This window comes from Colletotrichum chrysophilum (assembly GCF_026319265.1).
Source record: "Colletotrichum chrysophilum strain AFK26 chromosome Unknown scaffold_9, whole genome shotgun sequence".
NCBI lineage: Eukaryota > Fungi > Ascomycota > Sordariomycetes > Glomerellales > Glomerellaceae > Colletotrichum > Colletotrichum chrysophilum.
In genome coordinates, this window is record NW_026517296.1 from 301,302 (window position 1) to 317,120 (window position 15,819).

General features: G+C 49.4%; 5 protein-coding genes across 5 annotated transcripts; 2 read left to right on the forward strand and 3 right to left on the reverse strand.

Annotated features, from left to right (window-relative positions):
* Positions 1-2,420: 2,420 nt before the first annotated feature.
* On the reverse strand, positions 2,421-3,742 carry COL26b_001942 (uncharacterized protein; the record flags this gene model as incomplete). The annotated part of the gene is made up of 2 exons (XM_053174878.1): positions 2,421-2,430; positions 2,511-3,742. The coding sequence occupies 2 exons, from the start codon at positions 3,740-3,742 to the stop codon at positions 2,421-2,423; spliced, it is 1,242 nt and encodes a 413-aa protein (XP_053041173.1).
* Positions 3,743-6,651: 2,909 nt separating this feature from the next.
* Positions 6,652-7,211, reverse strand: COL26b_001943 (uncharacterized protein; the record flags this gene model as incomplete). Its single annotated transcript, XM_053174879.1, has 3 exons — positions 6,652-6,696; positions 6,782-7,058; positions 7,120-7,211. 3 exons carry the CDS (start codon positions 7,209-7,211, stop codon positions 6,652-6,654), a joined length of 414 nt encoding a protein of 137 aa, XP_053041174.1.
* A 3,222-nt stretch (positions 7,212-10,433) lies between these two features.
* Positions 10,434-11,232, forward strand: COL26b_001944 (uncharacterized protein; the record flags this gene model as incomplete). Its single annotated transcript, XM_053174880.1, has 2 exons — positions 10,434-10,544; positions 10,609-11,232. The coding sequence occupies 2 exons, from the start codon at positions 10,434-10,436 to the stop codon at positions 11,230-11,232; spliced, it is 735 nt and encodes a 244-aa protein (XP_053041175.1).
* A 1,006-nt stretch (positions 11,233-12,238) lies between these two features.
* On the forward strand, positions 12,239-13,183 carry COL26b_001945 (uncharacterized protein; the record flags this gene model as incomplete). The annotated part of the gene is made up of 1 exon (XM_053174881.1): positions 12,239-13,183. One exon carries the CDS (start codon positions 12,239-12,241, stop codon positions 13,181-13,183), a length of 945 nt encoding a protein of 314 aa, XP_053041176.1.
* A 797-nt stretch (positions 13,184-13,980) lies between these two features.
* Positions 13,981-15,594, reverse strand: COL26b_001946 (uncharacterized protein; the record flags this gene model as incomplete). The annotated part of the gene is made up of 8 exons (XM_053174882.1): positions 13,981-14,005; positions 14,093-14,512; positions 14,643-14,759; positions 14,839-14,876; positions 14,937-15,091; positions 15,297-15,387; positions 15,449-15,478; positions 15,550-15,594. The coding sequence occupies 8 exons, from the start codon at positions 15,592-15,594 to the stop codon at positions 13,981-13,983; spliced, it is 921 nt and encodes a 306-aa protein (XP_053041177.1).
* Positions 15,595-15,819: the final 225 nt, after the last annotated feature.

Below are 15,819 nucleotides of genomic sequence, written 5' to 3' on the forward strand. Positions count from 1 at the left end.
ACAAAAGTACGGGAGAAGGAAAAGAAAAAGTGGCAATCTATCCGTCTCTCTGGGTATATGGGAGAGGATACTTGTATGTTTTTACACCAAAAAAGACAGCGAGGCGTTGGGAACCACCGAAAAGAAACCAAAAGAAACACAACCCCATCATTTGCTTTTTTACTTGTTGTTTTCAATCTGCATTGTGTTAGATAGTACCTTGTAGATTTTTGAAGAGGTATCATAATGGACGTCAACTTAGCACATACGGCATTGCTCCAATGAGTTTGCACACACTGATCAACAACAATGAGGGGTGGGTAGGTGGGTCGTTCACGCACACGTTGCGGGTCAAAAATGCAGTGAAGGAAAATCGCAAGTCGGCGACGTCCAAGATGACACTAAGATCATAATGGACGTCAACTGTGCATATCCGGCATTGCTCCAATGAGTTTGCACACACTGATCAACAACAATGAGGGGTGGGTCGTTCACGCACATGTTAGGGGTTAAAAATGCAATGAAGGCAAATCGCAAGTCGGCGACGTCCAAGATGACACTGTAATTGGCTATAACTATGCGGACCACGGGCTGCCTATGTTCGTAAACATTTGCACCTTGAGACTTGGGGTGATTGCATATTCCATGAACCGGCAGTAATAAAGAGGGGCGGTTCGCTCGCCCGATGGGGGTTATAAACGCAGTGAAGCAAGAGAAACCCGACCCTCAACGAGTATTGCACGATCCATTGTATACTCACAATACCCAGTTACGGCTTGCGTGTGTTTGTAGACACAACACCCCCGCCTTGCAACCTGAGGGTGAATACGAGGATTTTAGAGGCAGCTTAGCTTGATATGTCAGAATGCATGCCTAAACATGAGCAGGGAGATCAAATTTTTGTTTACCGGGTAAAATGACGTCTACATGATGGATCTTGCGCCTCTGGGGTTGTTCGAACGTATAAAACCGTTGCTTTCTGTTTGTTTGGGTCAACTGTCGATGCGAACATGGCTTGTGATGATAGTGGCAGCTGTTATGTGCGTCGTTTAACCGGCGCGCTGGGGGTTGAAAATGCAGTGTATATGGAGCATGCACGTCGGGATGGACGCCTAAGTGCGAGATCGGTTCTTTCCTGGTAACATGAATTTCTGCATGATGGATCCTGTATGCTTGGGATTAGAGATACATCACCACAGACGTCAACTTTGTGTATAACACTGTTCATTTCAAGTGAGCAGGTCGGCCGCGAGTAGCGTTGTCGATGTGGCCAGATGCTTGATCTACCAATGCTTTTTGGGGGCATAGAATTCTTTCCGCTGTTTTAGAACTTGCAAGTCCGTTCGTCCTATCCAGTAGCCAAATCAACCGTTCCACCTCCATGACGGGCATACCTTCCGGCCTAGTAGGGGTCGCGATCAACGAACTCATGACCCATGAAATGAATGTCTCCTGCATGCCCAACACACTTGAAACAAAGATCAAAACGGGCACAAATAGCCTCTGTGCTGGCGCATTGATGGCGACGCCCGAAGATGGCCTATTGACTCGACTGTCAGCACGTTACAAGCGAACATTTGGGGGAAGCCATAAGAAATGAAGGTCGACAACTTACACAATGACAACAATCACAATTACTGTTTGAAACCTCTCCGGCCTCTGTGGGCCTTTCATCAGTTTCGGCCATACGGCTGCTGCTATACTCAGTGTAGGCATCAGTGTCAGCAATGCTGCTAGTCCCGTCCATCTCCTCACCAACGCCGCCGCGTATTTCAGGCTCGTGAAGGCTTTCAGGAGACCACCCATGAAAAACGGCAACATGACAAGGGAGCCAGCCTGCAGGGCGAATGGCTGCCTTCGAAATGTCGGCGCCCATGGCAATCAAGGTCTTCACAAGGTCTTCGTTCCCGGAACGGCAAGCCCAGTGAAGAGGCGTCCAACCGTCAACATCCGGCTTGTTGATAAAAGAGTTGGCAAATTCTTTCTCAAAAAACTCATTTACAAACGAAATATTGCCAACGGCGCAGGCTATGTGCAAAACATTGCGCTGCTGTATATCCTCGGCATGGATCGGCGAGCTCTCGCTCGAAAGTTGATTTATTGTTTCCAAGTCGCCCTTTTCTGCGGCGAAATGGAGCGGCAGACGACCCATGAGGTCCGGCCAATCCTTCAGGTCATTCTTCCTGCGGAGAATAGCATCGATGAGATCCCTCTTTGCTGAGAACGCAGCAACATGAAGGGGAGTGCCCATATACCCATGGAGAGATTCATAGTTAGAAACTCTTGAGCTTCCCGAGGGTATAGATGTTGGGGCCGCTATCGTTCCATTGATCTCCGGCACTAGGTTTGCTCCCCAGTCGATCATAGCGTTGAACTTGAGAAGGGAATCTACTTCGCTTGATGTTGCGGCTTGCGGAGCTGACCCATGAAAACCCCTGATTTCATTCACGTCTATGGAAGCTTGCAAGTGCTCCCATATCCGCTGCAACATATGCATGGTGCCAAAGCGTGCGGCATACATGAATACTGACCCAATTTCGAAGTCGTCCTCGTGTATGGTGTCGTCAAACTTTCTCCATATTTCGAATAATACATCGACCGAACTTGCCCTTCCGTGCTTGATGACGGTGCGTAAAGCCTCTATCGGAGTGGGTATATCTTCAGGAATGGACTCTGGAGAAGTCATCTTTCTGATTTTGTCAAAATGTCTCAGGAGAACCCTGAGCACATTGTCGGTTGACCACTCTAGAGTGAATTCCAGGAGACTTGAAGCGCCATAACTCCAGTAGCCGGTGATACAAGCTTTAGCGTTGTAACGCAGGAGCAAATCGACTGCTTGTTCATTCTCCCACCATATCGTCTGCATCAACACCGATCTTCCTCCTTTTATGAGAGTTTCTGTTGATGCACCTGCATCCAGGAGCAGCTTCATGGAGTCTAGAGAGGATATCTCCGAGGCGATAGCTAGAGGCGTCGTCTTTGAGTCGTCGGCCATTTCGAGGCTAGCACCCTGGAGGATCATGAAATGTACCACCCGGGCATGTTTTCCCTTGATAGCATGGTGAAGGGCGGTATTGGAGGTTTCGTCCATTGCGTTGATGCAATCCTCCCGTATTTTTGGGTCTCTGAGCGTGGCAACGCTGAGAATTGATTTCATCGCGCGATCCAGCCCGTACTTGGCAGCGTGAAGGAACTCAGTTTTCAGGTCTTCGGTCGACATGAGATCAACCAGTCTCTCGGCGATGCGGTGATGACCTCCGGCCGCAGCATTTGTTACTGGCGTTGAAGGCTCGTTGTCTTCCGTCCAAATATTTGAAGTCTCGTGAGGGGGCAGGCTGGGTGACTTCTGGGACAGTAGATATTTGACGAAATCTTGATGGCCGTATTTGGAGGCAAGACAGAGCGCTTTTCGCATGTGGCCGTCTCCGGTTTCGTCATCACCCAACTTGAGCTGCTTAGCAAACTCAACAGACCCAATGGTTGCCGAGACGATGAGTGGCGTTCGACCTTGCGAATCCGTGGCTACCGAAGGGTTCCGTAAGTTCTCCATGATGTGACGGGCACTGAAGTGTGCCATGTTGCAATCTATAGCCGTGAACAAAGCCTTTTCAATAATCTTCTCCGCGTCGAGAAGGACATTGTCTTCAGCATCGTCGCTTTCTGAGCTTTCGCTACTATCATCCTCTTCCTCGCGGCTTCGATTTTGGTTTTCATACTCATCATAAACCGCGTCGAGATATTTCCCGTAAACCGCTCTAGCCATCTCATGGTTTCCACTCTCAAGGGCTAAGAAAAGGGGATGTTTGTATGCACCTTTCAACGCGATCTTGAAGTGATTGTCATCAAGGAGACTTTCCAGAGTCTTTAGGAATCCATGTGTGGTCACAAGTCCTATGGCTGATTTCGAAAGTTCCTCGTTTGCATGTGCCCTCGAGTGAAGTGACGCAAGTGTCTTGCTGAGTATGAAGAGACCTCGAGCCGATGTAATGAGTAAAGGACACCCAGGTGAAGTCGAACATATGCAAGAAAAGCCGCTCTCTTGTTCGTTCCCAATCTTGTCAATCAATCTCGATGCAATGGACGACTGCCCTTGGTGACAAGCGGCATGTAAGGCGTTCCACAGAAACTCTTTTTCAAGAGAGAGGGGAGCCAAATTGATGTTCAGGCCCAAAATTCTTTCCACCACGTGTTCGTCGCCATACTCAGACGCAACCTGCAAAGCTGTTCCAAGTGTAGTTTCAACGGTGTTCTCGTTCTTTCGCCCGATAGACGTAATCATATCCAACAGCCATACCGCCGTACTGACGTTACCAATGGCGATAGCAGTCAAGAGGATATCGACAAAGCTTTCGTGGAAAAAGTCCCCATTGTCGTACTCTGCAACAAATCGAACCCGGAAAGTATCAGAAGTTGCTGCCACAAACTTCTGCAGTGTACTTGGTTTCCGGCAGGTGTCAAACAATGTTTTCTTTTTGAAAACTATTTCGAAAGACGCTTCTTCTGACATGTGCTTCCTTATGACTTGCAGGAGCAGCCAGTCAAAGTCGTCTCCAGTGGTGAGAGGCAAGGTGGCCATTCGAAATGAGACATAAGACGCAGCGGCTGAATCAGTTTCCATGAAGTTTCGTATACTTTCGGGCAGGATCTTGTCCGCCAACCATTCCAAACCGGAGGACCAGTGCAGTGATGCTAGATATCGAATCCAGGCGTCTTGATTGAAACGAGGAGTTGAGATGAGAGTGCCCCGAAAGGCCTCGCTGAGATGAGAAGCGTCACGACTGCCTCGCAGGTGATGCTCCATCCAGTATCTCGCTGCATACTGATGCAAAGCTTCGCAACTCGAAGATTTTGCTGTGAACTCGGCATCATCCACCGACCTGTCTACAGGCTCTGAACAATCATCCTCCATTGATGGGCCGGACTGAAAACGATTCGCAATCACGCAGAAGCAGGTCCGCGCGATGTATAGTTCTGGATCATCCTGGCAGCCGGAATGGCTAGTCCACAGGGAAGCTAGTATCTGTCGGAGCTCTGATCGTCCCCAAACAGCGTCTTCCGTGATGGTAAGCAAGCTCGGAAGGGCAAGGTCCAGAGCTTGAAGCAATGTCTCGCCAATTCTATCCTCTACCTGCAAGGAGCTCTCCTGAGAGCACACAATCTCAAGGACCTGTTCCATCTCGAGACGTGATAGGGGCCTGTTGGCGAAGCAGACAAAGGCCAAGGCACGCAGCACCCAACTCATACCATTCTGGACACATCTTGACAGGACTTGCTCTAGTGCAATGGAAATTTGGTTTGAGGTTGACAGAGATATGAGGCCGTTTTCAGAATTACCCGCACTTTTGTCGAAGTTCGGGTTGTCGCAATGTTCCGTATCCCCGAGCATCTTAGCCCACAGCTAGAATGATCGGCCCTTTCGCGCGCTCTGTAGACAAGTTCGCGCGGCTGTGGCCTCCGAAGGGGTGTTGAACAAGTCGACACAAGGGGAGCCATCGATAACATCCAACCCAGTCATGACGCCCGAAGGTGTCGAAATCAACAGCCGAAAGGGAATCTCCGATTGTTGCGTTGATGCGAGAATCTGAGAAACAACTTCTCTCTGAGGTCCTTTTGGTGCATATTCCACTAGACAGTACGTGATTCCGGGCTTAGGGGCAAGAAGGAGCGTTCTGAGGCATCGCGATAAAACCCTCATCTTCCACCGATCATCCAGCCCCAGTGTAGCATCTCTGAGATTCGGATACAAGTGTTGAATCCACAAGATAAGACTCGGCCGCTGCTTCAAAAGCTGCAAACAGATAGAGATATAAATCTGTTGATGTGTAGATGTGGAACCGTGAGAATCGCCGCATTCTAGACGAAGGAAGATGTCCATCTTCCCCTCCGAAGTTGTCTGGATGTGACCGGAGAACGCCTTGAAAAAGTCATGAAAACGCATGTTCTGGGGTGATATCAGGCGAATAATATCGACATCTGACGTATTTTGCCACTTTTTGGCGCTCTCATCCGAAAAGAAAGCCAGCGTATCGCCGGTGAGAGACGGAGTGTCCTCCTTGAAAAGATAGCAGTGTTTTCGCTGATTGATTTGCAACACAGCGAGGAACTTCTGGTAGAAACTCCAGCGACCTATGCAGGGTAACACATAAAGTTAGAAAGACAGCGATGTTCTTTTGAGCAAGGAACTTACGGATATTCTCATTCAGTAACGTCTCCCTCATCCATCGGCGCTGCTGATGTCCTAACAGGATGCTGAGTTGATAGTGGCTTCGCTCCAACGAAACATGCATTTCTGTTTCGAGACCCACGGTAGCGCAAGGTGCGTCTACGATCTGGCATCATGTAAGGCCGAGGCTTGTGGCAGATATCACCGGGGTTTGGGAAACTCACGACATCATAACTGGGCGAGTCACTTCTCTGACAAACATTCAGGATCCGGAAGTGGGGAGCCAGCTCTCTGAAGCTATCATTGAGTTTTTCGTGATACTGGGACATGCGTTCGACGTAGTCACAAATCCATAAGTCTAGCAACCCGTTGAAGGCCAAATGCAAGAGCCGCAGCGCGCTGAGAGCCCAGGCTTGTGAGTTGACAGACCTGTGCGGTGTTCCGTAGAAGATCTGGGAAGGATATCCGGATTAATGCTGATCTGGAATACGGAGGCCAAGTGAATATATTCAGTTGGGATACCTACGACGAGACTGGTTTGATCGAAGATCCACCTGTAGTGGTCATTCAGTGATGCTTGGACAAGTGCCTTGAAAGACGTCAGTTAGGTCCCTTCGCACGATGATTTAGGCTACTTACCTGTTTAATGATCGAGCCTCCAAGATCGTATGCAAAGAACATGAAAGATAGAGGGTCGACATCTCCTCCTTTCACGCATCCGGCATTTTCACGCAGGAACTCGAGCAGATCGGCGGCTACCTGGAGTATAGTCTCCTCGGATGCCGTTTCATCAACAACTCTCGTTCGGTCATAGCTGAAGGTGAGCTTCAAATCCTGGTCCACGACCTGGAGAAGCTCGTCGGTGTCCAACAGCTGAGGATTGGTCTTGCCGTCTATACCGTGAATGAGGACCGCACTGCAGATTGTGGTCAGCGAGGCACACCCAGTTAGTAGAGGCTTTATAGAGGCTCCTATACCATGGTTTAACAAGTTCAGGAATATCCCGACTCTCGACACCCGGAAGATGGAACACCGCTGATTCTTCCCACCACTCAGTCTTCGAAGTCATTGCTAAGATTGGGGACAGGTGTACGGCCTATTCCAACTGCAAATTTGGTCGCGATACTGGAACAACAGGAAAACCAGGCCGCTTGTATGTTTTCCTACAATAGTATCAGTCGGTTGACCGCTCGGCATTTAGAGTCGGGGCTGACCTATCCGGATTGCTATTCCGTTGACCAAGGGCTTGGCACCCTGAAACTAGATAGACCAGATCACTTTTCATTTATTGACTTTCTTTTTCATGCATATGGGTGCATCTCGTACATGCTCAATATGGACCCCCAGGTGGGGTTGGTGTCGTCGAAGGATGCACGTCTTGCTTTAATGGGCAATTATCGTCGGCCTCATGTCCAGGGGTCCTCAGCCGCACATTCCTTCGATTCCACAAACTCTCTGAGGAACAAACTAGTGAAATAAAAGAAAAGTTCAAAAAGAGGGGGCGAGATAGCATCGTTCTCTCGCTTCCTCTGATGACCCATCCGTGAAGAGCAGGCGTGAAATGCGAGCAGGCTCATCAGCTGCCGAATGTCAATAATCCCTCCTGTGCTTTTAATTTACACCATCGGTTATCAAAAGACACTTTCAAATTGAATCTTCAGAGAAATACACAACTCGAACCGGAACATACAATTGCAAAAGCATCATGAGCTCAACCGATGATGACGCTACCACCGGAGACGAAGGGGATGTAGTGGACCAGCCGAACAGCTTTGCAGTCCAAGTTCGACACTTGATCACGACTTTTCTGAAAGAGAAACCCATACAGACTGAGCCATCGGAGATACCGAGCGACCCAGAGTTCCGACAAAAGTACGAGAGAATGATTCTGCCTCTCGTGAGACGATGGCCCTCAGAGCCAGCAGCACCCAACTTTGTCCATGAAATAGTGGAAAGTCAATCCGAACTCAAGATCAACGGCATCCCCCGGTTTTTCATGAGAAAACACAAGATATTCTTCTTGGAAATCGCTATTTCCAACGACTTTCAACAGCTAGCCCAACCCTTACTTTCTAATGATGATACAATGCTGCATCATGTCATCAGGAAGGATCCGCGCCAACGTTCGGGAAACCAGAACGCCCTGTCAGGCGAACCAGACGACGTTCCTTGGATACTGCTCTTCTGTGACATGATACAGAAGGGCATTGAGAGTAGGTCCTTGAGTTTGGAGGATGCCGCCGAAATCGTGTCCAAGACAAACAAACGAGAGGAAACCTGCTTACATCTGGCTCTCATCGAGGACCTGCCCAACGTCTGCCGCCTCATTGATCTCGTCGACGAAACTGCGCTCAAAAAGAAGCGTGATAATGGAAACACGCCTCTACACGACGCCCTCGCGTTTTCCAAACGATTTGTTGTTCCAACCCCGAGGTGCAAAACGCCAACATTGAGAATGGAGATGAGCTTGGAGGCGAGCCAGCATCAGGACGCTTCATCGCAAGTCGACGAAAAACCACCAAACTGCTGCAATGAGCCAGCCCTTGGACTGAAGATGAGCGCGGAGATGAGCCAGTCTGAGGTCATTTCCTCTCAACTCAGCAATGACTTGCCCCCCTGCAATACCTGCTTGAAATGGGAGAAGGATTACCGCGCAACCAAAACTCAACGATCCCACATCATCTGCAAGCTCATAAAGAAGTGTCCAGAGGGCTTGGCCTTTATCAACAAAGCTGGAAAATCGCTCTTCAGTGAACACGTAATGGGCCGTGAAGAATACAGACAAAGGAAGGGATATGGAAAGACTGGTGCGGGAGGGGGCCAGCAAAAGTCAGCAGGCAATAACTTCATCCTTCGAAACAAGACTGCTCAATCAAATGAAATGTCAACCTTACAGAAACCCGATTGTTCGACAGCCTCAAAAGATCGCTACCACTTCTCCATGGAGGTTGAGAAGCTGCTGTGGGAACAGGCTTTCCAGATCAAGGACTACGAACAAGCTCGCCTATGTCTCGTCCCAAAGATTGACGGTGTGAAGGCTAAGGAAACTCTAGGTAAGGTCAAATTCAACAGAATGCTAATTAGACATGCGTGAGAAGTTTAGCTGATACGTCTTAGCCTCTCGAAAGAACGAAGAATTGCATGATGTTTTCATACCCAAGAGGAAGATAACCACGTCAACTGAGAATTCATACCATTATTTCAAATTCTTGCCAACACTTGCCTACGTTCGCTTGAGTCTGAAACCAGACCCCGAGTTTGATAAGGATTCGTCAAAGAGTCCCGAAGAGTTGAGAGACAGTTCATCTAGGGCGTTGAAGTCAGTGTTCTCGTGGCTAACGGGGCCTAAGAACGTTAAGCGAATTCTCAAGCTTGTGGTTGAAGACAACGAAAACTTTCCCTGCAGCGAGCGCGACGTTCGGGAGTGTCTAGACAAGCTGGAAGACGTACGATATCTAGACTGGAAAAGACCCAACATGTCGGCTCCAACGCTTTTGAAGGCACCGAACGTGGTGGAACTGTGGCTGTATTCGACTGGGATCAATGCTGTTCTTTCAAGCTGGGCAGATAAAGGAGGACTTCAACGGTTGCAGAAGGTGCGTATGAAAGAGTACCATAAAAGGGGGGGGGGGGGGGGGGGGGGGGGATGGCAGGACTAACATGGAACCCTGCAGCTGCGCAAGGTACATCTCGGAGCAAAGCCTGTCAGTGGCCCCATTCTTCCAGAATATTTGCGACTTTGATGCTATGAGTGCAGTGCTGATACCTTACTATAGGGCATAGAAACCATCAAAAGTAATCAGGACAACGTCGAAGAATTCAAGAAACGACTTCAAGACTGGTATTCAAAGCCGGGGCGAGGGGTAGCCCCGCAAGTATTTGAGAAGTATCCATCGACCGTTCCAGCAAGAAACAATGGCACCCAGAATCACAACGACGTCACAGCAAAAGCGTATGTAGTAATTCCGCTCCAATTCCAGTTGCACGATCGAGCTGCTAACATCATGTCGCCGTCAAAAGGTCCAATGACTGGTTCGGCACCTTGGACAGGATTGTGAAAAAGCTGCGCCAAGAGGCCTCTTCCAGAACCAGAACTGGCAACGAAGAGGATGATTCGGATGACGAGGAAGACACAACTCACTATATAAAAGTGGCCTTGCTCGATGACGGAGTTGATCCTGAATCAGGCTCTGGGAAGTTCATGTCAGGATGGGGCTGGCCGCGCCCGTCAGAACCCGCAGGGGCCTTTTATTCGTCGGGAGAGAGGAGACACGGCAATGCGATGGCAAAGATGATCACACGAGCATGCCCATTCGTTCGTCTGTATGTGGCTAAGCTGGACGCAGCCGAGACGTCAGAGGAACCATCGCATCCAACTTTCGAAGTTGCCCAAGCCACCGAGGTATGCAACACAGGAAAAGGCCTGAGCTTCTGAGCAGTACGTTTGGATAACTGACATGATACAGGCTATCCTGTGGGCTATTGAAATGAAAGTTGAGGTCATTTCCATGAGCTGGAACGTCATGCTGGGCGAAAATAGCGTCGAGAAGCGCGGCTTGCAAGACGCTATCCTGGCAGCCCAAAGAGAGGGTATTCTGATGTTCTGCGCCGCGAGCGAGAAGAAACCAACTGAAACGGACGACAAGTCTTGGCCTTGTGGCTTCGCCGAGACGATTAGCATCGGCGCTGCCAGTGAGCGCCGCAATGCCCAAGATTATGTCGGCGATGACGCGAATTTCATTCTTCCCTTGGATGCCGATGGGGCCGGCAGTGGTAGCTCTGCCGCGACAGCTCTTTCTGCTGGCCTAGCATCGTTAATCCTCTACTCATTCAAAAAAGCCCGGTACGACAAGGACAACAAGCAGTCTGAGAAGTTACCAAAACGACCGGGTAATTCATCGTCCGCAGAAGAGGAAGTTCCCCATATATTGATGAGGAACGTCTTGGACAGTCTGTGTAAGCGAAAAGACAGCAAATATGTGGACATCAACATGCTGGGTTCGTCAGTTACGTTTGCCGGTATTGCGAACCAGTACCAACAGTACGTCAGAACCAGCAAAAGCAAACCAGGAAAGTTGCCAGGATTGTAGATTAGGTCAGAGCACAGAAAGAGTGCCATTTAGTATCAGTACCATGATGTTAGATTGCAACCAGATTGGACACAACAACTTCAGATATCATCACCTTTGGCTAATTTTCTAAGAAGTGTTCAGAATGGTCGTAATTAGATAATTACAACAGTAACTAAGAGGGCGCGTAAAGGGAACACTATCAAATCCTATAGCGAGACATGACACTTAAGCGTGATCTAAGTATCTCTTCAGCTTCACGCTGCTCCTCTCGCAAAATCGCGTTTGTCATCTGGAGTGATTTATCGTTATTCGAAGGTGCCCGTGGAGTGACAGAATCTGCTTTCTCTGCTTTCTAGCCACAGACAAGTCGAAGTTGCGCTCCGTGTTATGTGAACTGTGAGGGCAAGGTTAATAGATCTTGGTTAAGAGATCTTCCTCCAGCATATGCAGAAACACATCAAAAGTGAAAAAGGCGGCTATCTCGGTATCTTCGCTGGTTGGCAATAACTTATCATATGTGAGGATGCGCGTAATATACTTAGCCTCTTGGACTACATAAGCTGAAATAGAAGTTTCCACAAACACCCATGCAGTGGAGTTCTTCAGATATGGAGCTGAGCAATCAACCCATGCTCAGAAGGATTATGTCTAGTGCGCAACTTATTGGATAGTGATAGCCATAGTGATCCTGACCACTATTTTGGAAAGCCTTGCGAGGCCGCGATGATAACGTGATGGGTTTGAGGGCCACGTCGGACTCCGTGTTGGGCAGCGTGGCATATGTTGTCTAGCTTGACTGACCCATCGTATCTAACCGCATTAGCATCTATGGGATTTCAGCCTGCAGATCTCGGAACTATTGCCTCCCAGAAATGCCACGAAAGTTTCAGAACTGATGTTTTGCATGGCATACAAAATCACTAACTTGACGTTATAACCTGGAAAGAACTTCCGGAATAACTCAACCAGTCCGAGTCCTCCACGTCAAGCAAAACGCTCAAAGTACTCCATCAAAACACCCAAGATGAGCGACGAGTGGACCTTTTCCTCGTCCTTCGAATACGCCAATGAGGAAGATGCTCAGTGGCAATTTCACGACAAGCCAGGGCAGACACATCGCCAGGATCTCACCGGCTGGGAAGCCAACAATCGTTCCGGGGTGAAAGGTCGTCTTCTGGAGGTGGTTCATGGCTACAAAGCCAATGACGAAAGCAGACCTCGTACCCTCATAGTGTTTGAGTGGTTGTTAATTCCTGCCGGGCGGAAGGACCGCATCAAGGACGTGGTGATCACTGTTGCGTTCAAGGCAATTGGCCACCGGGATGGAGTTGGCCCGGGGGAAAGCCTCGATGACTTCGACCCGGTGCCTATCAAGTGGGCGCCGGGCCTACCGATCTGCAGCGGATTCAGTAAAGCCACCGTGACCGAAACGGCGAACACAGATGCGGGTGTGCAAGCTGGCTACAATGGTCTCAGCCTGTCTGTCAACCGAGGCGTGGGGACATCGACGACAGTCGAACGAATGGATCACCGCCTCATTACAGGCTCGAACTCGTATGTCGACAAGAATGATGGGATAAGCAACGCCATGCAATGGCGCTTTTCCGAGAACGCGCAGCTGAAGAGCGGAGTACAGTATGTGGTGCGCACGGCGGTTCTCCTGCGGCGCCGGAAATTTGACGATGGCAACTTCAATGTGGTTGTTGTGGCCGAGGCCAATGGCTCAAGCACAAGCCGCATGCTTCGCACGGTGAGACGCTTCTTGGGGATTCCTTCGAAGGACGGGCCGGCTGCGTTCGATCCCAAGGTGCTTCCGGGATCAAGTGACGGAGAAGCCGGCGAAGATGACATGGCGGCGCGAAAGACTGAGCGTGACTGGAGGAACCTCGATAATCTGAAGCTCGAGGATGTCTTGCTGAAGGATTGGGGACGCGAATCAGTGGAAGAGTCCTCCAAGAATAGTTCCTAAAAGAGATCAAGTTGATTCACCCGCAGTAGGATAGCTTGTATCAAATTAAAGAATTAGAGATGCAGAGATGTATGTCTGCTAGGTGTAGTGAATACATGCCACTTTTCGAACAAGGCTGATTTTCCATGTCTGGGGTGTAAATGTGCAATTGAAGTGTTGAAAATCGCCAGTATCGACATTAAAAGCTGCTGCTCTGGGCCGGAACAATCGAACATGACCACTAAATCCTTGACGGAAGACATCCATCTTGAAGCTTAATATAGATGCCAGAACAATTGATGAATATGTAGAGTTTGTTATGTTTCATATTTACAGCATTGCTAAGAAGACTTTGCTAGATACGAGTCAATCGATATCAAGCTCAAATGCTGTTTTCGTTTTCAGGATAAACTCCGCCATGTTCCACGATTCCATTCCCGTCTCTCAAAATCGTACTCATGTTCGTCTCTCAAAATCGTACTCATGTTGTTTCTGGCCCCTGTAACACGCACGTTTGATTCATGAACTCAAGACCACGTCACAGGTTAGCCTTCCACGTAGTTCTGCATAGCGGCACTTTAGATTCCTTCAATCTTCCTTCGCCAGCTGATGGACTATGGCGAATATATTTTGTACAGGGTAAAGTAGTGATAAAGTTGTGACTATACATATCTCTCTAAAGGATAAACCAAAATATGTCATGTTGTCCTTGTCTTCAGGCATTTGATCAAGACTGGACCGCAGTTGGACTCTGCGTCGTAGTTTTCTCAGACGCTTAAGCAGCAGCCAGAGTCGCAGCCGGCACAGGACTATCCTCCTTATCGGCTGCCACCGGCTTTCGTCCTACCAAAAAGTACCTAGAATAACCCTTTAGCATCAATTTCCATCAACTCACAAGACTGGACATTTGGGCCCATCAGCCAAACTCACATGGGCACATAGGCATGATACGCCCTGTTCTTGAGGTCCTTCCGCACATCGACCAGGAACACCTCAACTTCGTCGCGCGTCCATTCGTACGCCCGGGTCAAGGGCGCCATAGCCAGCCCATCCGCGGCCATCATTGCGTTCTCGTGGCTGAACATGCCAATATCCTTGAAATGGGGATCCTTGGGCCACGTCCCGAGAGGCCACTTGTACTTGCTCAGTGTGACATCCTCAAAGCCCACGTCGGCCATGAGCTCCTTCAGCTCGCTAGCCACGACGAAGTTACGTCCAAACTTGGTACCTGCGCCTCTGAGAAGCTCGCCGAACCGCACTAGTGCGGAATCGGCTGGCAATGTGTCGTAGTCGGACAGGAATGCCATTTCGGCTTCTTGGAGCTCGAGGTAGCCGCCGGGTGTGATGTTGCTACAAACGTCTTAGTGAAGAGCTCTCCAATCGACGACATTGAGTTTGTGTCAGAGTGGTGGAAGTAGAAGGATCAAAGAATTAAAGGCTAAAAAGGCGGAAATATTACTTGTAGCAATTAGTTATGTACGCTTTCCAGTCGGCGAGACTCGACGTCATGTGACGGCTGTGAATGTATTCGAATGGCTTGGTGTAAGTCCACTCGTCTTCGATGTCGTCGACCTCGAACTTGACGTTTGGGGCCACACTGGATGTAAATGTAAGATTCTTGATTTGTATACTTCGAGTAGTTGCGCCACTTGAGGCCGAATGCAAGAAGCACTTACAAGTCAGGTTGCGTAGGAGACAAGTCGACACCGAGAACCTGAACCCATTCAATTAGAGTTCATTCTTATGAGGCCATACTGCTGTCTTTTGAACTGACCTCAGTCTCAGGGTGGTCATCCGCGAACTGGATAGCCCAGATACCGGTGCCGGTGCCGATATCAAGAGCTCTCTGGACTTTGTACGCTGGGTCACACGCCGGTGCGAGGCCGAGCTTGCCGCCAAGGGTCAGAAGGGCCAGATGATGTTGCAGGTCTGTCATTAAGGTCAGAAAACTGAATGCTATAAGAAATGCCAAACCGAATAAGCTGGAAAGAGCGGACCAGTGATGTTTGAAGAGAGCACCATAAAGCGTGCGTACCCAGTCTGTCATTCTCCTTTTCGTCGTTCGGAAAATGGTATTCTTGTCCGAGTCAGCGGCGGTACACGATGTAGTCAACAACGGAGGCGGAAGACTCACTGCCCTCCTTGTACCGGTGATAAGTTCTGCCATTCTCGAAGTGATAGTCGCGAAGAGACTCAGAAAGGCTGGTGCTCGAGGAAGCGATGCTCTATGCGCGTACGCCATTTATCAGTTCCAGGACGACATCAGGTGCGCGACCTTAAACCCACCTGGACCTCAGCACCGTCATCGACCGGGCTCTGTGCGAAAAGTCAGCAACGATTGGGAAGAAAGAAGCAATGGTGCCATGGCAGCCTTGGTGGAGACTCACGTTGTCCTCGGCTCCAATTTGGATTTCGTGGTCGACCTGAGCCATCGCTTGTTCCGTGGATGACGACTATATGTGTACGCGATACTGCGACGATGGATCAGAATGAGATCGAATTCCGATGCAGGTTTGAAACGGCAAAGTTCAGAAAAGAGTCGTGATGTTGGAAAGAAAGTGGAAGACTCGCGGAGGGAGGTTGTGCGACAACAGGCCGGCGCAGAACAGACGACCCCTCCTTCCTGACCCAAGGAGAGGGGCGAGAGATCCAAGATC